The sequence below is a fragment of the Artemia franciscana genome, chromosome 13 (genome assembly GCF_032884065.1).
Source record: "Artemia franciscana chromosome 13, ASM3288406v1, whole genome shotgun sequence".
NCBI lineage: Eukaryota > Metazoa > Arthropoda > Branchiopoda > Anostraca > Artemiidae > Artemia > Artemia franciscana.
The window spans coordinates 41,381,236-41,405,959 of record NC_088875.1 but is presented as its reverse complement, the minus strand read 5'-3'; the positions used below and the strand labels follow the sequence as shown (position 1 = coordinate 41,405,959).

General features: G+C 36.9%; 2 protein-coding genes across 3 annotated transcripts in view; one reads left to right on the top strand and one right to left on the bottom strand.

Annotated features, from left to right (window-relative positions):
• The window catches only part of LOC136034944 (general transcription factor 3C polypeptide 1-like), a 136,030-nt gene extending 134,349 nt beyond the window's left edge, over positions 1-1,681 (bottom strand). For both annotated transcript variants that reach the window (XR_010619301.1, XM_065716482.1), the window contains exon 1: positions 1,600-1,681. The gene's annotated coding sequence lies outside the window, so the exon portion shown is untranslated. The remainder of the gene's footprint in view (positions 1-1,599) is intronic.
• Positions 1,682-5,334: 3,653 nt separating this feature from the next.
• LOC136034943 (uncharacterized) overlaps positions 5,335-24,724 on the top strand; it is a gene marked incomplete in the record, with an annotated part of 120,632 nt that continues 101,242 nt past the window's right edge. The window contains 3 exon segments of the mRNA XM_065716481.1: positions 5,335-5,588; positions 6,858-6,922; positions 16,159-16,485. Of these exon segments, the coding sequence (XP_065572553.1) occupies positions 5,567-5,588; positions 6,858-6,922; positions 16,159-16,485 (414 nt within the window).

Sequence of the window (24,724 nt, the reverse complement as noted above, 5' to 3'; positions counted from 1 at the left end):
AATTCAATTTTAAGCCTTTTATGGACCATTGAATATTTCACTTATTCTCTTATTTTTCTTTAGAAAAGGGTTAAAATATTGGTTGAAAACTTACTATTTGATTATGACCCCTTTTTGCCAAAACCATATAACCTACAAAAACAATTTATAAATCTTTCAGAAATTGTTGTGTTTAATCAATTAACATCACTCTTGTTTAAACTGGTCTATCCATTAACTGAATAGACTGCAATACAATTGACAACCAGAAAATACATTGGAAATATATAATTTAAGCTATACATTTGCAAATTAAGGGGCTTGGGGTAAGTTATAGTGAAGCTATAATCAAAATGTGTTAACTATAATTATTCTATATATAATGAAGCAAGAATGGTTGTTTTTAACTCTGTTATTTAGGTTAGCCAAAATATTAGAAAGAGATACCATTTTTGGCAGTCCATAAAAGACTTAAATTTGAACTTTTTAGCCAAAAAAAAATATTTGTAAAAAAGGGTTAAAAAGGGAATCAAATAACATGTTCACCTTATTTGTAGGTCAGTACTGTAAAATCCTCTAAATTTAGCAATTTATCTATATGTTATGAAATAACAAAAGATTTCTAAGCATTTTCATTGTTAATATTCCTAATTCTTATTCTAGGATAATAAGCCTACCTCAATGAGAAAGATATTGTAAGCCCAAAATTAAGGAAAAATTTATTTCCTGATATTTCATTCACCAGTAAAATTTTCAGTGGGCAATATAAATCAGGGTAAAATTCTAGTTAATTGACTTCTTGCTATCTCAGAAAGGGTTTAGGTTACAAAAATGAAACTTTCAGGGATAAATCTACAGACTAAAGTATGTCCTGGGAAGGTATTTTGAAGCAACTATCTCCACTTCTTCTCCCTCTAGAGGGCCCTGAAATCGCCTACATGACAGGTCTATACCTATAGAAGTTTTGACAAAACAACATTTTACCCTAATTTGTAGTTACTAGTTGCTTTTTCTTTGCCTTTAGTTCTGAAAATGCAAATCTAGTTATTTGAATAGAATTTTGAGCATTATCAATGTTTTCTTTCAAAATTTAGGAAATGTATTTGCATATCATTAAAACCTTATAAAATAGAATTGAGTAAAGTTATGAAGCTGAAAACAATTTTGTTACAAGGTTTCACTTTTATAACACACATATTTTTAAAGGTCATCAAAGGTCAAGGCCCTCTATAGGGAGAAGGAGTAGAGGTAGTTGCTTCAAAATACCTTCCCAAGACATACTTTAGTCTGTAGATTCATCCCTGAAAGTTTCATTTTTGTAACCTAAACCCTTTCTGAGATAGCAAGAAGTCAATTAACTAGAATTTTACCTAAATTAGCTAGGATGGAAGTGAAAACATCATTTGATGCCCTTTCATAATTCAATAATTGGTTCTGGAGCTAATTGCATCTTCAGCCCTTAAGGGGGCCCCAACAATATTTCATATTCGTAACCACACAAAGAAGTTATCAACACTAGTAAAGTTATTGAAAAGTGGTTAAAAACATATCAGTGTTTTTTTTTAATAAGTTGTTCCAGAATTGTATATTTCAAAAACACCAATTTGTAACAATTCCAACCTCATTTATTAGGCCACTCAAATATTCTGCTGTTTCAATTTAAGGGTGCGTTTTTCAAAAGTCGTCAGGCTGAATTTTGCGGTTCTGAACTTTGCCGTCGACTAAAAAAAAGAGCGACAAATACTAACAAATAGAAAATTCAGTATCATTTTTATTATAATTTATATATTATTTATAATAATTATAATTGTATTTTATAATTTGATATTTATCACTTGTTTTTTTAAAGTGTACATTTTTATGTTTCGTTTGATGGTATGCGTTTGCTTCTGTGTTTGTGCTGTTGCACTGGTGATTTCTTTTTTCACTATATACAATTTTGGCTAGCCTATGCATTTTACCAGTAAGGAGAGGTGGGAATGAAGTTCCTTAATAGTAGCCTGCAAATGAATGATATAGGCTGTTAAGATTCAGGTGGAAATTCTGATTCTAGAAAGGCCAGTGTAAAATTCTACTTTAACTTGTTTGGCTGTTTTGGAAAGGGTTTAGGTTATAAAAATGAAGCTTTCGGGGATTGCTGTACAGGCTAATGTTTTTTCTGGGAAGGTATTTTGAAGTACCTACCTCCACGCCTTCTTCCTCTAGAGGGTCCTAAAATTTGCCTACGCGACAGGTCTAGACCTATTGAAATTTCGACTAAATATTATCTCACTTTAATTTTCAGTTATCAGTTTCTTTTTCTCTAGCCTTAGTCCTTAAAAATTTATTGATAATCCCATTGTAATTTCTGTACGCTATCCCAGTAGGCAAAGTACATATAATAAAAAAAAATCTTAGTAATCCAATTGTCTTTAGAGTCCTTTGGACAAAGTCAGTTAAGCAACAGTGGGAATTAGAACGTATCAAAAGTAAATGTGAAGAAGAAAGAAATATCACGCTAGAAGAGTAATGCCATCGAAATCTTTGACGCCAATAAACTGTGGTGCAAAACTGAGTAAAAACCTATAAAAATACAGTAAACTATGCAAGTTTACTGCATATGAACTTATTGTGGAGTCCATTTTCCCATAAAAAGTAGCCGATAAAGGTGGTTTACTTGAGGATTGCCACCTACTTGGTTGAATTTCATTACTACCTTTACTATTTTCAAAAAAATAGTTTTGTCTGTTTTGTCTTTCGTTTCATCAAACCGTGTTTCTCCTTTCGAGCGGAAAGCTCCGTTCTAGCAGGCAGGCACCACTTTCAAATTGAAGATGGCCTAAAATCTATAAGTGTAACATAAATGTGGCAGTCACCCCGCCCCACAGCCAATATATCTTCTTCGAGTGATAAATAAAAAAATTTACAGAAGCGAAAATGTGGCATTTTCCAACAGGTCCGAAAGTGCTGCCATCTATTGTTTCTAACCATTTCTGTTCGTGATTTCAGCTGAGTTTATCATTCAGTTTTTCAGATTTGGGATTGCGGTAGAGAAACGGTATCAGATGTGCCTAATAAACTTTAAAAGCTCTCTCATTGCTAAAGAAATTGGAGCTTATCCTTTGTTCCTTTCTAAGTGGTGACAATAGAAAGTTGGCCTACGGCAAAAAGAAATCAACTTTTGAACTAAGACAGACAGAATTTTTTTGACGGCAATCAATAGCACTTGATGAGCTGATCACAGTATATGACATCCATTTTTTGGTACAAAAATTCCTTCATGAGGTATACCAGTTTGAAAGTTCCAAGGGGTTGACAACTTCAGCAGTAAGGTAAACACTTAAACGAAATCTAGACCGATACAAATTGTGAGACATATAGAGGTCTTGTAAGCAATAGTTGGCTGTTAGGCAATAATCACCTTCGGCAATGAGGGGCTAGCAACTTTTGCTAGTTGGTGTAGCTATTCTTTGTTTCCAGTGTATTTGACGGTAAAACCAATTTGGTTCCAGTGGTAAGACATATAGGGGACATGTAAGTAATAATATGCTGTTAGGCCACAGTCAACTTCAGCGATGAGGGGTTTTCAACAATGTTAGTTGATGTACCCATTTATTTATTTCCGGTGAACTTGATGCCTATCACGGGAGTGGGACTTATAAGTAGAATTTGTTCACTTTGGGCGAAAAACGGCTGTTAGCTCATAATCATCTTCGGCAACGAGGGTTTTGCCGCTTTTGCTAGTTGGTGTACTTATTATTTGTTTCCGGTGTATTTGATGGTTAAACCAATTTGGTTCCAGTGGTAAGACATGTAGGGGATTTGTAAGTAATAATCGGCTGTTGGGCTACAATTATCTTCAGCGATGAGTGGTTGGCAACTTTTGCTAGTTGGTGTACCCATTTATTTGTTTCCGGTGAACTTGATGTCTATCACGGGAAGGACTTGTAAGTAAGAATCTGTTCTGTTTGGGCTAGAAATTTGTGCAAATTGGTGCACATTGTATTCGATCTATTTAAATCTGACAGAATTAAGTGTTTACGCGACGGGTGCAAACGATAACGTAAAACAATGAGATAGTTTCGTAATAATTAATGTCACCTATGTTATTTTAATCCTGAAAAGTTACGGATAGTTTTGTAATACCAACTAGATTGTATAGGATATTGTTCCAAGTTTTGATCGGTCTTGGTGTCTACGATCAGAAACGCTGATTCGCTTTGGAATATGGTTATTTCGGTTTCGTGAATAACTTTCTCCAATATTTTATCTTACCTCCTCCTCTTCCATCTCTTCGAAGAGCATCAAATAAGGCTTATATTAATCACTATCAAAGAACTTCTCACGGGGGAAAAGACTTTCAATGAAGAGGGCGCAGGATTTTCTAGTATTATTAAAAAAAAATAAAAAAATAAATATGAAAAGTTTTTTCTACTGAAAGTGAGGAACAACATTGAAGCATAAAACAAACAAAAATTATTACGCATAATAGGGGTTTACCTCCTCATAATTCCTCGCTCTTTACGCTAAAGTTTTTTTTTACTAATTTCAACTATTTATTCTACGGCCTTTGTGATTCAGGGGTCATTCTTACTTTAAGCTTTAATGTAAAGAGCGAGGTATAGACAATGGGTGAACCCCCTCATATATGCAATAAAAACATCCGAATATAGATGTTAGTTACGTAAGTTAATTCGTAAGTTAGGTATATTTTTACTTATGAAAACTTTCGTAGGAAATTAAAAGTTCTTGTTGCCTTTTTAAGTAATCAAAAAATTGGTGGGCAACTAGGCCTCTTCCCTCGCTCCTTTTTTCTAAAAATCTTTTGACTAAAACTTTGAGAAAGCTATTTAGCCCAAAAAAATTAATTTGCAAGTTTCGTTTTAATTATTTATGTACGGAGAGCTAAGATCAAAACATGCATTAATTCATAAACGTCCAGAAATTAAGTAAAAAAAGCAAGTATTTTTAAATGAAAGTAAGGAGCGACATTAAAACTTAAAACGAACAGAAATTACTCCGTATATGAAAGGGGCTTTTCCTCCTCAACGCCCCGCTCTTTACGCTAAAGTTTGATTCTTTCTCTGAACTCTACTTTTTAAAACAGTAAAAAGCTTCAGCGTAAAGAGCGGGGCACTGAGGAGGAAAAGCCCCTTTCGTATACGGAGTAATTTCTGTTCGTTTTAATGTCGCTCCTTACTTTCATTAAAAAAAACTATTTTTTATTTAATATATTTTCAAATTTCGCATGTTCTTCGTTCAAATGCGTACAGGTTTATGGTATTATGCGTTTCGCCCATAAAATTAAATATTCATGTTTCTGCAAGACCTTGTTTCTGATCCATACTAATTCTATGTGCTAAAAACCACTGATATGTTGTAATAGATGTCAAAAAATTAAAAACATTTAAATATGTTTAATTTGGTGTCAATCCAAGGCTTTCAGTTAGGCATACTCATAAAGATTTTAATATTTTTCAAATTAACAAACTTTAGAAATAGCTTTTAAGGATTTCATTTGCTATAGGTACTTTTTAAGAGCGCTTGATTTAAATGAAATAATTCATGAATAAAATTTCTGGAATTCAAGAAAAATAACTAAGTGAGCATGGATCAAGAAGAGAAGAAAGGTTAGTAGAATTTGAACTTACGAGTTTATTATTTTAATGGAAATTCGACAATGGAATACATTAGCTTCTGAAAATTTATTGTGGCATTTAAGCTCAAACAATTTATTTTGCTCCTGTTTAAACTTCCATAGGGTAGCTTAGTTTTCCTCTTTTTGGCAAGTGTAATAATTTTAAAACTTCAAAGTCAAATAAGCTACTGATTTGTTTGTAATAAACTACTGGTGTGTCTAGATACCTATTTTATCAATATGCCATAACAGCCCCAGCTTTACATTTTTTTAGAATATAATCTAGGCTATGAATCTAAAAACAGATATGGGTAATCTAGGGCTTGGTTATTGATGAGGATGAGGAATTTTCGATTACCTGAAAATACTGTTGGAGAGTCAAAGGGTTGAAAGGACTAACTGGCAGTTCATATACCCTATATACAAATCTCAGAACTAGAACTGGAATCTACAAACTAATTAATAATTATTAACTAGTTTTAGTGTCTCTAAATTGAATAATCTTCACTTGATAGTGTGTTGCTACAAAAATAAATATTTTTTGGTAGTCTTGATGCAAATTTGATAAAAATAACTATACAAAAGTGATAAATATAGGTAATAAGTACATCCTAGCCCCCTCACACTCCAGAAATTTTAGATATAGGGTAATCCTGGACTGTATACATTGTTTGTTAATTCTGTTGATTTGTTGTTTTGTTTTTTCTGCTTATTACCTGTCTACAGTTCTTTTATAATGCCAATTTGGAAAAAAAATATATAGCTGCATTGTCTCATCCAGCACAGTTAAGGATGGTAGTCTAGATTAAACCTGAAATCACTGCCACCTTCCAGACATGTGACAACATAGCCTACTACAATGGAGAGGGAGAAAAGTACCTCTCTTTCTTCAAGAATAAAAGCAAAGAACCCTCCCAATTGGAAACTTTGAAATAGCCTAGTTGCCTAAAAATTTTTGTTGTCAGTTTTGCCCCCCTCACAAGGGGAAATACTGTTACCATTCAGGATTATATCTGTGTACATTGATGCCTGACAATTCACTGAAATAGAATTTTGTGACAATATAGAAGCAATTCTTTTCAAATATTGGCTCTCTTTTCCTGTTTTTTCATCCTAGCTATTTTGATCTGTCTGTTCAAAAGAAAATGTTCAAAAGAAAAGATTAGTCCTGAATATTTTGAGAGAATTAAATTGCTAACCAATAAATTTATATAGATACAATAGAGCATTCTTGAAAGTGTAATTATTTTTTATTTTTTAGACAAAATATTTACACACAGAATATACAATCCAGTCAGATTTGTGAGACCTGGAGTTGCTATGCAGGTATTGTACTGTTGGTCATATATCTATATATTTTCTATCATCTTGTGATTATGTGATTGTGCCTTTGATATTTTTCCTAATGGCAAAGGGTAAAAGCAAGGGAGTTGTAGGATCCAGACCTTATACCAAAATATAGATAAACTTGTGACTTGTGTGCACACCTTGTATTTGAGGCAATGTACCACCTTTGTCCTAGTAAAGAGCCATTTGCCTTTCATGTAATATTTCTTCCCCTAACCATATTTATGTTTAAGCAGTATGTCTCTATTCACAGTTCAGTTAGCAAGCAAAAGGCACTGTGTTTCAAGGTTACTTTTCAAGTTGTAGGATCCAGACCTTATACCAAAATATAGATAAACTTGTGACTTGTGTGCACACCTTGTATTTGAGGCAATGTACCACCTTTGTCCTAGTAAAGAGCCATTTGCCTTTCATGTAATATTTCTTCCCCTAACCATATTTATGTTTATGCAGTATGTCTCTATTCACAGTTCAGTTAGCAAGCAAAAGGCACTGTGTTTCAAGGTTAATGAATAATCAATTGAGATATCTTGGAAATTGCTAAGGGGATCAAATTGAAACCTATGAGGAGTGTTGATTAGGCCCTGTAGACTTTCCTTCCCCCAACAGTATGTGATAGTTTAAACTCCATTTGCCAGGTAGTGCAGATTTGCTATTTTGATGATCAGCATATGCATTGTGTCTCCCCATTAAGTCTATCCCCTTCCCAAAGTCAACATTTAAGGTTGACTTTTTGCTCCCTTCTCAACACTCCCTTAAAAGTTCAAACTGATTTCCAGGACATTGTAGATAACTTGAAGACCCAGGTGCACATAGTGCCTTTACTTGGGTATTACCTTAATTGCAACTTGGAGTTTTTGTTTCCAGAGTATACCCTTGGAAAACTTTCCTAATATCAGCCTAGTGAACAATCCCAAAGATTATTTGCCAATTGGACAACCAGCTCTGCTAGATGCTGTCTATAGGCAATGTGCTAGTTTCCATAATTTTGGGCCATTGCCCCTAGGACTTTTGGAGTGATGTCAACTCTAGAGGCATTGTTAGTAGAACTTTTGAGTTTTTGAACAAAATGACATACATATGAACATCATAGGGGCTAAAGGGGGGTAAGGCTGTAAAAAAGGGCATGTGGAGAAGGCTTCATTCATCTACAATTCTTAGAAAAGCAATAGAGCTGTCAAAATCAATCAAATGAGCCCCCTCCCAAGTTTTTCAGCCACCCTTTCATGGTTTAGGGCTGAGGAAATTTGTTAGATCCTTTTCTGGCTTTGTTTCTTTCTTTTTTCTTTTTTTTGGGGGTGGGGTGGGGTGGGGGGGGGGTCCAATATTTTTCTTCTATTGTCTCTTCTGTAATAGAATTTTCTTAGTCTAGGGATTCCAGGATACAAGTTTCAAGTCAATGAGGAAATGTGTTTTGGCTGCATTTTTGTTGGGGGGGGGGGTATGTCCCAACAAACTTGGGACTCTGTTCCAACTTGGTCTCAAGGTCTGAAAATAAGATTTTTCATAATTCAAGTTCTCACAGCTGTAGGTTTTAAACTCATCAGGGACAAGAAGTTTTTCAGGATAATTTTTTCTGAAGCTAAATAAGCTTTATTCTTTAAGCATTGCTTTGCAAGAGTCAAATTTACATTCAAAAAGTTGTATTTGGGTGGAGTAGCCCCTCTTATATTTGGGACAATCTTTGGCAGACTATTAAAAATTAGCAGAAATTAAATTTAAAAAAGAACTTTTTTTTCGAATGAAAGTAGAAAGGAACATGAAAACTTATAATGAAGAGATTTTACTATGTGTACAAGGAGCCTGCCCCCTCCTCAATGCTTTGATTTGTATGCAAAGCTTTGAATTTTTGTCCAAATTCTTTAAGAATAGCATCTCAAGCACAGAAGTCATTTGGTAGGAATAAGAAGTTGCATGCTTTTTGAAGCAATGTCAGATTTTACCAAGGGTTGAGTATAGGGCAATCCCCCTTGCATAAGGAATAACCTTATCCCATTTTAGATTTTAATGTTGCTCTTAATTATCATTTGAAGAAAAAACTCCGTTTTTTTTTCAATTTTTGTTATTTTTAATAGCCTGTGTAGGGTTTGTCTAGATGCTGAAAGGGATGTCCGTGAGAAATGTAACTGTTCAAATGCAAATTTAACTTCTGCACAGGAATGCTTGAGGGAAAAAGGTCATTTAATATAGCTTATTCACTTTTCAAAATGAAATAGAATTGTTCGTGTATAGCACTGTCTCCCCAACTAGAGGGAATTAGGTGAGTCTCCCTATGACAGGAGATCAGAGGTTAAATCCATGATCATCTGAATGTTTATTTAATTCCTAAGAAAATTACACTACATAATTTCTATTATGATCACATCCCTCTCAGGAGATGTTTACTGTTGAAGCAAGTTTTGTATTTCTAATAAGGATTTTTTTTGTGCTAATATTTTCTAATTTTTCAATGTTTTTGAAACACTCATCTCACACCAAAGATGGCTACATGGGTGTACAGAGGGGAGGGGGGGGGGGTCAGGGGGGTCTGTTTCACCTAGTAGTTCAAATTTACACTAGTCTTGGCTGAAAAAGCAGATAATAAAAAAAACAGTTGAAAAAAGGTTTCATTGGTATGATAGAACTGGCTGGCAATGTATGGTTTTTTGAATGGCCAATATAACTTTTCCTCTCCCCCCTTCATCATAGAATCGCCCCCTCCCAGACAAGAAGCTATGTACACACATGGATGGTTTGTAGTTGTCTTTGCTGAAGCGTCTATCCTCCCGCATTTCTTTTTTCTGTCTGATAATTTTCCTAACAGGTATTGTTTCTAATTTTCTAAAGCAGCTGTTTTTGTTTCCAAAACAATTTATTTTTTCTAACTTTTTGTTTGGTTGTGTAAAAGCATTGGTTTCAAAATATTTCTGGCTTACCTGCTTAGAAAACAAAATCATCAGCACTAAAAAAAAAAAAAAATGTTGTTGAGATTTGTCCAATAAACATAGCAAAAAAAGAAAAGTATTGATTACAAAATATATTATGCTTGCCTGTTTTGACCAGAAATTGTTAACACCAAGCAAAAAAAATGAAGTACTTTCTGTAGTAGTTGTTCAGTTGTTAGCTAGCTCACCTGATTTTTTTTTTCTCTTTTGCAATGTCATCTTTTGGCCACCAGAACTTTTTGCCATAAATTTGTACCTTTTTACCAATTCTTACAATTAACTTCAAGTCACAGCGATTTTGGATGGCTCATATCCTATGATTTCATGTATACTTATATGATTTTTGGTCCCAGTATGCAGTGAGATTTTTGCTGTTGTTGACAACTTTATTGTGATTGATAACAAAGAGCCAGATGGAAAAGCATAAAATGATACATGGCTTTGGTGTATAGTTTCCGGTTACCAAGATACCCCGTATGTGTTAGGCATATGAATGGCGTTGAAATTACTTTATGTTATCAGCAAAATTCTTACATCCTCCTTTCATAGTATGCTAAATTTAGATAAAAAAGTAAAAAAAAGAAAAGAAAAAAGGACAACAATTGTACAAAAAAGACCTTATCAAAAAAGAGCTGACAGGTCTATAGCATCACAGTTATACTTAGTCAGAGGTTATTTTGAATATGCTCTTTCTGTCTTTTTAAAGACAGAGAGTGATTAACCCGAATTGTGTGCGATGGGACGAAGTTTGACCCTAATGTATTCAGTAAGACAAGTTACAGAAGGGGTTGGTAGATCTCCACCTAACTCACTGTGAAGTAAAGGCTAATATGGGAGTCTTGGCTTGTCCTGAAATCTGTAAACTGAAAGATTGGCCCTAAATTCTTCTCATAAGCATATATATCAGAGTGGGATATGGGGTTCCAACCAATGTTGGTAGGAAGTAAGAGATCTGGTCTTTTTTTGTTGTGTATGTGTGTGTGTGTGTGTTTGTTTGGATACAACCAAACACGTGCTAAGCAGAGGCCAAGTGATTTTGGTATTGTTTCTTTTTAGGGATTGAACATCATTTGACCACTGTTGGTGAATGGGTACCTACATTCTTGTTGTCTGGATACAAATCAGAAGATTTTATCCTATATCAGATAAACCTGACTTAGGCTAACAGCCGATATCATTGTTTAAGTTTTTTTACTTTATAGAAATCCAGCACCACCAATCTAATAATAATAATAATTTATTACAAACCCGCTTATAAAAAAGAAGCATGAAGAAGCGGAGCAAAACAAAAGAAAAGAGAAATTAAAGATGAAAACAAATCAACCGAACATAATAATCACTAAATACAAACAAATCACACTTCAACTATCAAGCAAAAAAGTCGCTGGGAAATCAAATAATAGTGCCCTGTGTTTCACGAGAGCTTGTTTTTCAAAATTCGGCATGAACTCAACAGGATCAGGTATATGATACTTTTCTAGCAGACCAGTGTTACGGAGGTAAAGTGGCAGACCAAGCAGAAACTTTAAATATTTGCAAAAGCCTGAACGGATTCGCAACATATCCGAATTCGATAGCCAATGCCAAACGGGTGAGATGTAGTGAGCAAAGGGAAGAGCGACGGCACGATACAACCTAGCAAGAATATGCTTATTAAATTTAAACTTCAGAGCTGCAAGTTTAGCATACCCAGACCGAAAACCCGACAGAACCTGGTCAACAAAAAGAGCACGCGAGCTTCTGAGGTCGCTTCCATATGTGATACCTAGGTACTTCAACTTGCGGCTTGGAAGTACTACTTGCCCTGCAACGGTAACACGGGTAGCCTCGCGACGGGCAACTTCAGACGGCGCACGCGGGGGTTCAAATACAAGAAATTCTGTTTTAGCAGGGTTAATAACCAGACCAATATTAGTATAACCTCGACTTAGGAGATCGATATTAGCTTGAAGGTTACAAAGCGATGTGCTCACCAGTAATATGTCGTCGGCGTAGCACAGTAGGCTCACATCCATACATTCAGTGTTAAAACCACCGTTAATCTTTTTTGTTACCGACGAGGTTAGTGAATTGAAGAGTACAGGGCTTAAAACCGACCCTTGACGCAGTCCCCGGTGAAGCTTAATCGGTTTCGACAGGAATTCACTACTCAACTTAACACGGATAAGGCTACTCGAATACCAGTGCCATAGGACGGCCGCTACATGTGGGTTCACACCTTGGTGCAGCAGGTTCAAAATTAACTTTGAATGAATTACCGAATCGAACGCCGCGGACACATCTACTGCACAAATTAAAAGAGTCCGTGATTGATTCTGAGCTTTCGATACTATACGCGTAAGGAGGCGATGTGCAAATGCACAACCGAGGTGGCGACGGAACCCGAATTGTCGATTGTCAATTTTACACTTGCGTAACAGCTCAGGTAACAGAAGTCTCTCTAACACTTTGCTTAATGTACTAGAAACTGTTATAGGCCTATAGCTAGAGCAGAGGTTACGATTTTTTCCCTTCTTCAAGACGTTAGACACAATACCTAGGGCAAACGACTTAGGGACTGCACCAGAATCAAGGCACATTTGATATAGCAGCGTCAAGTGCTCAATGAGCAGAGGTGAGCTACAGCGGAGGTGTTCAGTCACAATTCCGTCGTGCCCGGGAGCCTTGCCCTTTCTCAGCTGCTTAATAACCTGGAGCACTTCGCCTATTGAGACGGTAAAATAGTTCCGTTGGCTCAAGAGGGACGCAAAAGCTCGTGAGAGCTCGCTATCACTTTCGGTTGTTAGTTGGGCATGTTTGATCCCAAAAACTTCACTATAGTGTTTTACCCACTGCTCCTCAGGTATGTTACTAGCAGGGTTTGTCACTGGTTTAGACTGTCTAAAAGACTTCCACATAGATACAGGATTATTTGCTGCTTCTTGGGAAGCAAGTTCGGCTTCGGCAGCTTTAAGATCACTTACAGACTTATTATAAGTTTTTTTCGTGTTGCGGAACTGCTCAAACACTACACCTGACCTAGGCCTCTCGCAATCGCGCCATAATCTCAGCCAAAACTTAGCACGAGCTTTGGCTTGCCTTACTTTAGGAGAGCGACTCCAGCCAGGCTTGCTGATTCCAGGTTTAAAACGGCGAGTGGGTACAGAAGCCTGCTCAGCCGTTTTCATTGCATGTATAATCTCAGTACAATAAATGTCTAGTGCTACCAAATCACTCGAGCCATGCATCAAGAGCTGAAAGGGAACTTTTATCTTTCCGAGAATCTCATCACATGTCTGTTTATACTGGTCGGCGTTTATTTTATTCCACTCAGTCTTGGTAGCATAAATTTGGGGCTTATTCGGCCTACACGGGAAGAAGTTAGCCTTAAAGCACAAGCCAAGGTGATCACTTACTGTGTGCTCAGAGTCCACGGTGACTGGAGCACCTAGAGAGAAGTTACATAGCACATGGTCAATGTTTGTCGTTGAACCGGAATTATGGATGTACGTATATGCGTCAGTCTTTTCACAGAGATCATACCCAGCTGGGATTACTGAGAAGAAGATTTCGGAGAGCTTATTTGATGGGTTCGTTAAGTCGCACTGAAAGTCACCGCAGACTAGCACTCTTCGATTGCCCAGCCTAATAAGTAAGCGCGAGAGGCGGCCACAAGCTTCCGAGAACCGTTTTTCGGAAGAGAGGGTGTTTAGGTTTGTTGGTAGATAAACCGTGATCAGAGCAAAACCCCCGGGGCCAGGAAAATCTACAGCGAGGAAGAACTCACACGATTCCAGCTTTTGACATTCAAGCGAACTGTCCGTTATGATAGCAGTGCCCCCACTAGGTCGACCGCGGACTGAGGACCTTTTTGCTTCATGCATGAACACAGTTTTTTGATTCAACTGTTCGAAAAGACCAAAATTTTCGGAGGTGAGTAAATGTTCTTGTAAGCACACAACATTAAATTGACGGCATAGTTCTTTAACGTAGTCTAGTTTGACTGAATTGTGCCCATAGATATTTCGGCAAATGATGGAGAGAGAAGTCATTTCGTTGTAGTAGGCTTTTTCATAGCGTTTCTAACTAGTGGGCATCTCATGCTGTATGAGGGGTGGGTGTTGTGGCCTTCTGGGCATAGAGCACATTTAACTGTGGTGGACGTGCATGGGGACGTCCGTGATGCGACGTGGGCACCGGCGCACTTAGAGCACTTCGGAGCGTTGCTGCAGGCACTAGAGAGGTGCTCGAAAGATTGACAGTTAAAACATCTCTTGGGGAGCTCTTTATAGGCCTCAACCCGGAAGTGGGTGTAGTCTACAAATATTCCGCGTTTAATTGTCTGATCTCGCGCGAACGAGTCTTTAAATACAAGTTTCACTGTGCCAGAGGTGCCGAACCGGTGGACTTCCGTAACTTCGGAGTTCGCAGCAATAATTTCTTCCTCTGTGGTTGCCGGAGGAACGAATCTTGCCACCGCTAAAAACTTTGGTTTCCGGTAAGAAACCTTGACATCACGGACCTTTTCTTTCAACATGTCTGCGAGGATTTGAGCTGAATCCGCCGTATCGAGAAAGGCAACTAACCCACCTTTTCGTTGAGTGATCCGGCGAATATGTCCTTTTCCACCGTTCTTTTCGATAAATTCCTTCTGTTTGGCACATGATTCAAGGCTTTCCGCCGGCACATTCGCTATCACTACAGGATTCTCAAGTCTTTCTGGTTTCGGTAGCGGGGGCCAGACAGTAGGGCCTGACGGAAGGTAGATCTTACACTGATCGATTAGTCCCTCTATTTTCTCTGTGCACTCGTTAACTCTAATTGAAAGAGAAGTCAGCACATCTTGCGGTATTCTAGGCACTTCGCCAATTTTCCAGATAGTAAATCTATAGGTGAAATTGGCTGAGTTTTCTGCATTCTTGATAGCATCGTATAAATCACCCATGAAAACATCACTCTGCAAACCAGCTCGGCGGTCCTTCATTACATATTCATCTCCAAGTTGCCGCAAAATATCGTTCAGTTTGCAATGCGCAGCGTACAGAATGTCTTTTCCGTAAAATTTACTTCCCGTAGCAACCACCGCGTCACGGGAAATATCGGCATATCGCAAACTTGTCTGAGCGAAATTCAGGACAGGCGCGTATATATATTCGTAAATAGTCTCTTGTGTCATACCAACGAACTTCACTGCACGAGAGCTGAAAGTAGTCCAGAATCTTGAACGTTTTATTTTCTTTCGTACACAATACACCTTCACGCGTCGAGCGCTGAATGAACGCCTACTGAAATCACCCAGGAACAAGGGAAGCGTAAGTACCCCCTCACCTTTTCCCCGCAATTTTCGGGTAACTGAATACCAGCGGGTACAGTACGGCGCTTGCGGGGGGTTCCTTCCCCTCTTCTGCTTGCTCCCAGTAGAAATCAGCACCTTAATGATATGGGAAAAATTGTCTTTATAGATGGCGCCCCGATCAACTTAGGAAAAAAGATGGCGCTGGTGAGGATGTCCGAAAAGAAAGACCTATTCTAGGGATTGGAGAATATCACTCAATTTAACTTAACTGTAAAATTGTCTATTAAAGGGTACAAATCAATATGAAAACAACCTCAAAGTAGTGCAATAACTTTATCCCATTAACAGCAAACAAGCAAACTCAGGCACATACACTCTGGAAATAATACAGATGGCTCTTACTGTCCACCAAGGTTGCTGGTACCCAATCTTCCTTTCTGATAGATGTACTTGTGGTGAAAGTTTATACCTCTCCCTCTCCACCTTCCAACAAATGTTGAATCAATATTGCACTCCAAAAAGGATAACTAGAGGGATCTATAATCTATGGGGGAGGAATGAAGGGTACTTAATTTCTAGTCATAAGAGGATCTACTGAAAGTAGTTGTTAGATATCAACCAAATTTGTTCAGAAATAACAGTTAATGCTCTAGTTATCCTTTTTGGAGTGCAATATTGATTCAACATTTGTTGGAAGGTGGAGAGGGAGAGGTATAAACTTTCACCACAAGTACATCTATCAGAAAGGAAGATTGGGTACCAGCAACCTTGGTGGACAGTAAGAGCCAGGCTCATAATTATTCCTTTTATGCTCTGCACCTGATCTTACTTCTTTTTCTTGCATCTTAATTCTTTTTTTTGTAGCCTGGTAAAAAAAGCTATTGCATAAGTCCTTTTGCATAATGCCAGAGTAGCTGACTGAACCTAGATCTGTTAGGCTTACTACCTAATATTTGAAAATTCGTATATACTGTCTTTGATTTCAGATGAAGAAGAAACTAATTATTTTCTTACAGCTAAATCAACCACCAAGACTAGTACAGTCAAATTCTCCGGGATTGGTTCGACACAGGACTCCAATTACAGTTGTAAGAGCTGCAAGAGTTTCACCTTCTGCTGTACTTCTTGCTCAATCAAAAGCAAAAGATTCAGCATTCATTGGTGGAAACGGAAGCATTTCAAAAACATTAACACAGTTTTCAAATGTCGAAACACCCAAAGTGTCTGAGGCAGTTGGTAATGATTTGTATTACCAGCCCTTTGTTCAAAGGTCTGTGCCGAAGTTTATAATGCCTAAACCTGGATTGTTAAAGATGCCTCCATCAAAAAGTCCTGCATCATTGGTAAGCTATAATTTTTGTACATGCATTGCATGCCTGTCGATAAAATTATATTGATGTATATCCTCATCATTTTTGCTGTCCTATTTTTAAAGCGTCTGAAAAGAGATGCACTAGGTGTAACCACACAAAGGGAGAGGAATAGGGAGAAATGTAATCCCAAGAGATGAGCCCTGAGGTTCCCTCCTCCTCTGGAAATTGAAGTGCAGTGGCAAAAAAATGCACGTTTCGTTTTTTTGATCTTCCCATATAGAAAAATTCACTGATACTGCCCGCTAAGGTTTGCGCCTATGTGTACCTATAAGCATAGCAGACCGTATGAGGAGAAGAAGGGCTATGGAACATACAGAAAAAAGGGATTACAGAGGAATAAAAAAGGCTCTTACAAAAGCTAATGCCAATTATCGTGTACTTTTTATAAATTTGCACGGGTTGCACTGCCTTTGAGTGTTACAAAATAAAGACAAAAAGAAAGTTTTTTTCAAATGAAAGTAAACAGTAGTTACTTTAAAACTAACAGTAATTTAAATTAAATTTAAAACAATACACCGAGTGTGAGTTAAATAGCGCTCCTCCCTTATTTTTTACACTTACATTTACAGTGGTTTAAAAATATGTCTTATTTCGAATCATCTGCCCTCTTGTTTGAGCATTCATTCTTAATGATATAGGACAAAAAGTCAAACTATAGCGTAGAGAGCTGCTTTGAGGAGGGGAAGCCCCCCTCAAATACGTCACAATTTCTTTTAGTTTTTAGTTTTAATGTAGCGCTTTTTTCTCTTAATTGAAACAATAGTTACCACTTCTGAATCAGCTGCAAGTAGTAATTCTTGTTCACTTAACAGTTATTTTCAAAATGTATTTTAGATTTTTGCTAAGTTACTTGTAAGTCGGCAACTTCTGTTGCCCACTTATTGTTTTGTATTGAATTTCTGTTCATTTTAAAAGTATACTTAAAGTTACCCAAAATATAAGGAAGTCTACCATACCCTTAAACACAACTCTTTTAATTAAAATTAAAGCGGAGCAATGCTTCGACAAAAAGTGCTCATTTAGTGGGTTTGCTTATCAAGATAAGGTATTATTATTCAAAACAAACTGTCATCTTCACAATATGAGGGAAGCTCCCCTCCCCTTTCAGGTCTGGAAGTGCACGTTTCATTCTATATATATATATATAGTACCGAGAGACCGGTGGCTTCACTGCCGCCAGGGTTCTATATATGGATTCTCATTGTCGCTTGTCTTCTAATCGCAGATGTGAGCCTCTTTTTAATGTCATGACGTCACCACAGGTTTGGTATACCCTGGGAAAAATAGGAACTCTTCCGCTAAGTCCTAACCTATTTAGATCGCTTTTGTTGCCAGTCATACTGACTTTCTCACTGTCGCTTTTAATTAAATAAAAAAAAAAACTAGTTTTTTTAACTGAAAGTAAGAAGCGTCATTAAAACTTAAAACGAACAGAAATTACTCCGTATATGAAATGGGTTGTCCCCTCCGCAATCCCTCGCTCTTTACGCTAATTTAATTGTTTTAAAAAGTAGAATTGTGGCAAAGAGTCAAACTTTAGCGTAAAGAGCGAGGAATTGCGGAGGGGACAACCCATTTCATACACTAGAACTTTTCATTTCCGTTAGAATGAGCCCTCTTGCAACACTCTAGGATCACTTGGTCGATACGATGACCCCTGGGGAAAAAAAAACAAACAAACAAACACGCACCCGTGATCTGTCTTCTGGTAAAAAATACGAAATTCCAAATTTTTGTAGATTGGACCTTGAAATTTTTCTATTGGGTTCTCTGATACGCTGAATGCGATGATGTGATTTTCGTTAAGATCCTATGACTTTTAGGGGGTGTTTCCCCCTATTTTCCAAAATAAGGCAAATTTTCTCAGGCTTGTAAATTTTGATGACAAAGACTAAATTTGATGAAACTTATATATTTAAGATCAGCATAAAAATCCGATTCTTTTGATGTATCTTTTAGCATCAAAATTCCGTTTTTTAGAGTTTCGTTTACTATTGAGCCGGTCGCCCCTTATTACAGTTCGTTACCACGAACTGTTTGATTCTCACAGCTACTTATCTTCTAACCGCACATTCCTTTGTTCTTGCTGTTACATATCTTTTAGTCGTATTTTTCTTCGTTCTTTGCTTTCATTTTTAGTTCGTTCTATTCCTTTTTGTCGCATGTGTTATAACGGCACATTTCTTTGATCTGCGCTTTTGTTTTGACTTGTTTGAATTCTTGCTGCTGATTATCTTTGAACCGGATATTAATTTGTTCTTCACTTTTTGACTCATTGTAATTTTTGCTTTCATAAACAAAAATTATCAAAACTTAAAGTAATAAATATCAGTATATGTCAATTAAACTGACAATCCGTGGTTATCTTTTTATTTTTATTATTATTGCTCTTTATTTGGTTTTCGGACTCACCTTATTTGAAACTTCCGACCCCCCCCACTCCCCCCCAAAAAAACAAGTGACCGTGGACTTTCAGTTTAATTGACATATATTGATATTTTTTCCATAAGTTTTGATGATTTTTTATTTATGAATTGTATTCATATTGTGTTCATTGTTAATCAAATTGTATTCTGGTCTTGATAAGGCTTGGGGGTTACCAGCCTTATTCATGTTAGTTTTGGCTCATTTTGAGCTTTACTCGGTTATATAATGTAATTTCTGTTCATTTTGAGTTTCATTTATTTATTGATAATGATTTGTGGCAGTTTTACACTTGAAAGATTATTTGACTTGATTTTTGCTCATTCTTGGCTTACTGGTGCTCTACTTTTCTTTGAAAAACTTGTTTTGTGGAAAAATCTTTTAAAATTCATTTCTGTTCGTTTTTTATTGACATAGTCTTTTTCAGAGAAAAAATAATAATTTATATCTTTTCAGTTTTTTGTCTATAGAAATCCATAGTATGGGTTGCTGTTTGTATGTTGGAGAAACTTTTCCAACAATTTTGAATTCTGACGCAAACAGTATTTTGTAATTTAGTTTTATAGCTTCTTAAGTTGACCTGAAAAATAAAACTTAAAATCAATGCCAAAAGATTCTATCTATGCTCTTTGACAACCTGGACAAACTTACGCATTTCTTATTTATTTAAATTGTAAGAGCAGAAGTAGTAATAGTAGTATCCCCAAAAGTTTCAACCTAATACCTCCAGCCAATCTCGATATATTGCTAAAGTGTATAATTGGCAACCATAAACACAATGCCCTTTGATTTATTTTAAAGAAATATTTATTTTTGAAGCATAATGGGTCAATTGAATAATTGTGGGGTTGTTGACATGCCTAATATCTCTAAAGACATAGTTGCTTGACCGTTAAACTATACTGAACAAAATAACTGTCTTAAACTTTTAACTGGATGTGCTTGGGAAATGAATGGGCTTGAGAGAAGGGCTGCTTGCCCTCCATTTTCTTCTTACTCTTAAAAAGGGCAGCAGAATCTTTAATTTTGAATTGAATTAGCTCCTTTAAAAGTTTCAATGATATTTCTTGCTATTATACAGAGGTGCTGCCTATGATAGCGCTTATATGCCCTTTTGAAAACCTGAATGTATACAGTTTCTTCTTTTAATTTAAACTCCTAAACGTTCCCTGAGAGTTTCTTTTTAATACCTTTAGCGTCATTAATTACATTAACTGTAGTGGCAGTATTGAAAGTATATATATAGTGCCTTCTGGCTAGTGCAAAATCCCCCAAAACCTACCCGTAAAGGTCTAAATTAATAATATAAGTTGTTCTTCAGATATTGCTTTGTTGCCTTTTTAAAAGTCCACATGTTCATAGTTTGTTTTGGTCTAGTTCAACATCCGCCTGAATATTCCTTTAAAGCTTCACCTTAATACCCTTAGCTTGTGCAGTAACAATAGTGGTAGCAGCATTAGTAGCAGTATGTGTATAGCACTTTCGGTTTCTTCAGCATCCTCTTCAACATACGCTGAAAGTTTCAGCTTAATGTATACCATCAACCATTTCTGATTCGTTTCTGATGTGTCCGCTTGACAACCTGTGTGGGCATAGTGTGTTTCGATTTAGTTCCATACAGTTTCTATATATCCCAAGTTTTTCACCTTAATATCCTTAGTTTTAATAACAGTAGTAATAGTAGTAGCAGTAGAATTAATTGTAGTTGCCTAAGTTTTAGTGGCAGTATTAGTAATAGAAGTAGTAATAAGAGTACAGTAGCAGTAGTATAAGCAGAAGCAGTAGCATTAAGATGTATACATTTTCTTTTTGTTAGTTCAACATCTCTAACAACAAGCCTTGTTAGTTTCAACTTCACACACCAAACTGTTCCTAAGATATTGCCGTTATACCCTTTTGATAGCCTGCATACAGAGGGCGTGCTCTGATACATTTCATCTTCCCCCCTTAAATTTCTTGAAAATTTTACCTTCATGCCCTTATGTCATGTTGTAATAGTAGTCACAGTAGTAGTAATGATATTACTAGTAATGGTATTGAATAGCGGTAGTACTGCTAGCACCAGTAGTATTAACCTATCGCCTTTTGGTCAGTTAAACATCCCTCTCATCAAGTCCTGGAAGTTTAAACTTAATACAATTAGCCATTGCTGTGACATTACTGATATGTCCTTTTGATAACCTGAATGTTCATATACTTCTTGAACTTTCATCTCAATGCTCTTAACCCTGCAAGTAGTTGCAATAGAAGTAGTAGTAGTAAATGCAGTAGTAACCGTAGTATTGGCAGTAGTATGCACATATTGCCTTTTGGTGAAATGATCTTCGCCTTTAAGTATTCTCTGAAAGTTCCAACTTAATACCCAAATCAATTCTTCAGATGCGTTATTTTGATAATGTGCATGCATATAGCGTCTTTCGATCTAGTTCAAATTTCTCCTTGATACTGTAAATGCTGTTGTGTGGTAGTAGAAGTGGCGGTAGTTGTAGTAGTATTGGTAGCATGCGAATATTGTCTTTTTGATCGTCTCCCTGATCATTTCCGGAATTTTCCAAATTAATATACTCAGTTATTCCTGTGTTGTACCCTTTTGACAATCCGTATAGATATAAAGTGTTCTGATTCAGTTCCACGCTCCCCTCAAAATGAAAGGCTCACCTGAATTCCCTTCGTCTTCTTCGAAAGTAAAGTTCAAACATGTATATCTTTCTCAATAACATATACTATGTGTAAATAATGAACGAATTGCCTAACTTACAGCCCTAGCTCTGAGTACTGGGGGGGGGGGGTTGACATCCCCAAAGACATAATTATTGGAACTTCAACAATGCTGAACGAAATAGCTCTATTAAAATATCGATCGGACATGTTTTGTGGAATAATAGGCTTAGGGGGGGGGGGCTGAAGTCCCTCCATTCACTTTTAACTCTTAAAAAGGGCAATAAAACTTCCGACTTCCAATAAAATGAGCTCCACCCGATCTAAAGTTTATATAGCTACCCGTTCCATAAAAACCTTACATGCCCTGGGCATAGCTTACAACCCTTGCCCATGGGCTCTTGGGGATTGTGTCCACCCTAAAGACATTTGTAAATGATTTTTGGACTATTGGTAACACAATGGCTATCTCATAATTTCAATTGAATGCGTTTTGGAAAAATAGGATGTCTGGGAGGGGGCCTAGTTTCTCTCCATCATGTTTGACTCATCTAAAGTCCACATGACCATTTCTTCCATAAAAAACATTATATGCCCCTGGGACATAACTTGCAGCACTTACCCCCCGACTCTGGGGGACTGTCCACCCCAAAGGTCTTATTATGTGATCTTTGAACTATTTTTAAACAAATTGCTATCTCAAATATTTATCGGATGCATTTTTGGAAAGTATGATGTAGTGGGCTGCCCCCGGTCTCTTTAACTCTTAAAAAGGGAACTATAACATCTCATTTCCAATCTGATGAACCTTCTCCGGTGTTTATACGACCACCCTTTCCATAAAAGCCTGACATACCCTCGGGGTATAATTATAACCCTTGCGCTGAGGGCTGTTGGGGGGTGTCATCTTCAAAGACATAATTTCAGATCTTTCAACTACGCTGAATAAAATGACTATTTCAAAATTTTGATTACATGTTTTTCGGGAATTGACGGGTATGGTGGAGGCTTGTTGCCCTCCTGTTATAAAAGGTAATTGCAATGTCCAATCGAATTAGCCTTCTTTGAAGTTTCTACGACAACAAATGGCTATCTCAAAATTTCTATCAGATGCGTTTTGGGAAAATAAGCGGTGTGGAGGGGGGAGGTACCCACGCTCCGGTCATTGTGAATCTTAAAGGTTACTAGAACTTTTGATTAGCAATTCAGTGAGCCTCCCTCCGAAGTTTATACGACCACCCTTTCTATAAAGACCTTAAATCCCCCAGGGCATAACTTAATCTTGCCCCGGGAAGTTGTGGGGGGAGTTGTCATACTTAAAGACACAATTTTCAGACCTTTTAACTACGGTGAACAAAATGGTTATCTCAAAATTTTATTGGATGTGTTAGGGGAAATGGTGGGTGGGGGAGGGATGTTAGTTGCCCTCCAATCACTTTGAATATTAAAAATGGCAATAGCCCTTTACGTTTCGAATCAAATGAGCCGTTTTTGAAGTTTCTACGACAATCCCTTCGATACGAAGTGCCCTGGTCTAAAACCAAAAAAAAAAAAAGATTAATAATAATAATACATTGTGGCTACATCGTTCTTTACTTAGGCGGTGCTATTGCGCTGCCTATGATTTGAAGGGAGATCAGGAGCAAAAGCCGCAATCATCTGATTATCCATTGACTTCATAAGAAATATAGTAATACCACATTTTGTAGATAATGTCTCATAGATGTTGAATTTCATTTCATAGTTTCGATCAAGATTGCGCGTTTCGGAGGGGGGACTTAATTTTTATTTCTAAAGTGATTAATGAGCTATTTTAAATTCAACCCAATTTGCATATTTACCATAAATATGAATAATATACGGTGCATTGTTGTTGCTTATATTGTAATTAATTTAAAAAACAGTTTCCACAAAACAAGTTTTTCAAAGAAAAGTAAAGAGCTCCATTAAGCCGAGGGTGAGCAAAACTAAAGTCGGATAATCTTCCAAGCATAAAAATACCACACATCGCTATCAATAAATAAATGAAACTCAAAACGGACAGAAATGACAATAAATAGCTGAATCAAACTCAAAACTAGCAAAAATTAACATGAGCAGGGCTTATAACCCCCATATCTTCTCAAGACCAGAACACAATTTGCGCTTTACTGAAGAAAACAAGAGCTAAGAGCTCATATGGCAGTTGTGACGAGGTCGAATCAAAACTCTAGCTGAATCAAACTCACAACTAGCAAAAATTAACATGAGCAGGGCTTATAACCCCCATATCTTCTCAAGACCAGAACACAATTTGCGCTTTACTGAAGAAAACAAGAGCCAAGAGCTCATATGGTATGAGCTCTAGCAAAATTCTAAGAATCAATAGATTGCTTTAAAAGGAAAATCAGAGGCTTAATGCCGGTCGGGATTTAAAATAAGAGCTCTGAGTCACGTGGTCCTTCTAAATATCAAAATTTATTAAGATCCGATCACCCACTCGCAAGTTAAAAATACCTCAATTTTTCTATTTTTTCCTCTCCCTTCAGCCCCCCAAATGTTCGAATCGGGGAAAACGACTTTATCAAGTCAATTTGTACAGCTCCCTGGCACGCCTACCAATTTTCTTCGTCCTAGCACGTCCAGAAGCACCAAACTCGCCAAAGCACTGAACCCCACCATCTAACTCCCCCAAAGAGAGCAGATCCAGTCCGGTTACGTCAGTCACGTATCTACGACATTTAAAAGCATTTTTCAAAATTTCTGGTTTCCCCCTCCAGCTCCCCCAATGTCAACAGATCTGGTCGAAATTTGAAATAAGAGCTCCGAGACATGAGTTCCTTCTAAATATCAAATTTCATTAAGATCCGGTCACCCGTTCTTGAGTTAAAATTACCTCAATTTTTCTAACTTTTCCAAATTAACAACCCCCAGCTCCCCCAAAGAGAACGGATCCGTAACAATTATCTCAATCTCGTATCTAAAACTTGTGCTTATTCTTCCCATCAAGTTTCATCCCGATGTCTCCACTCTAAGCGTTTTCCAAGATTTCTGCTTCCCTCCTCCAGTCCTCAATGTCCCCGGATTCGATTCGAATTGAAAATGGAACATCTGAGACATAAGATTCTTCTATATATCAAGTTTGATT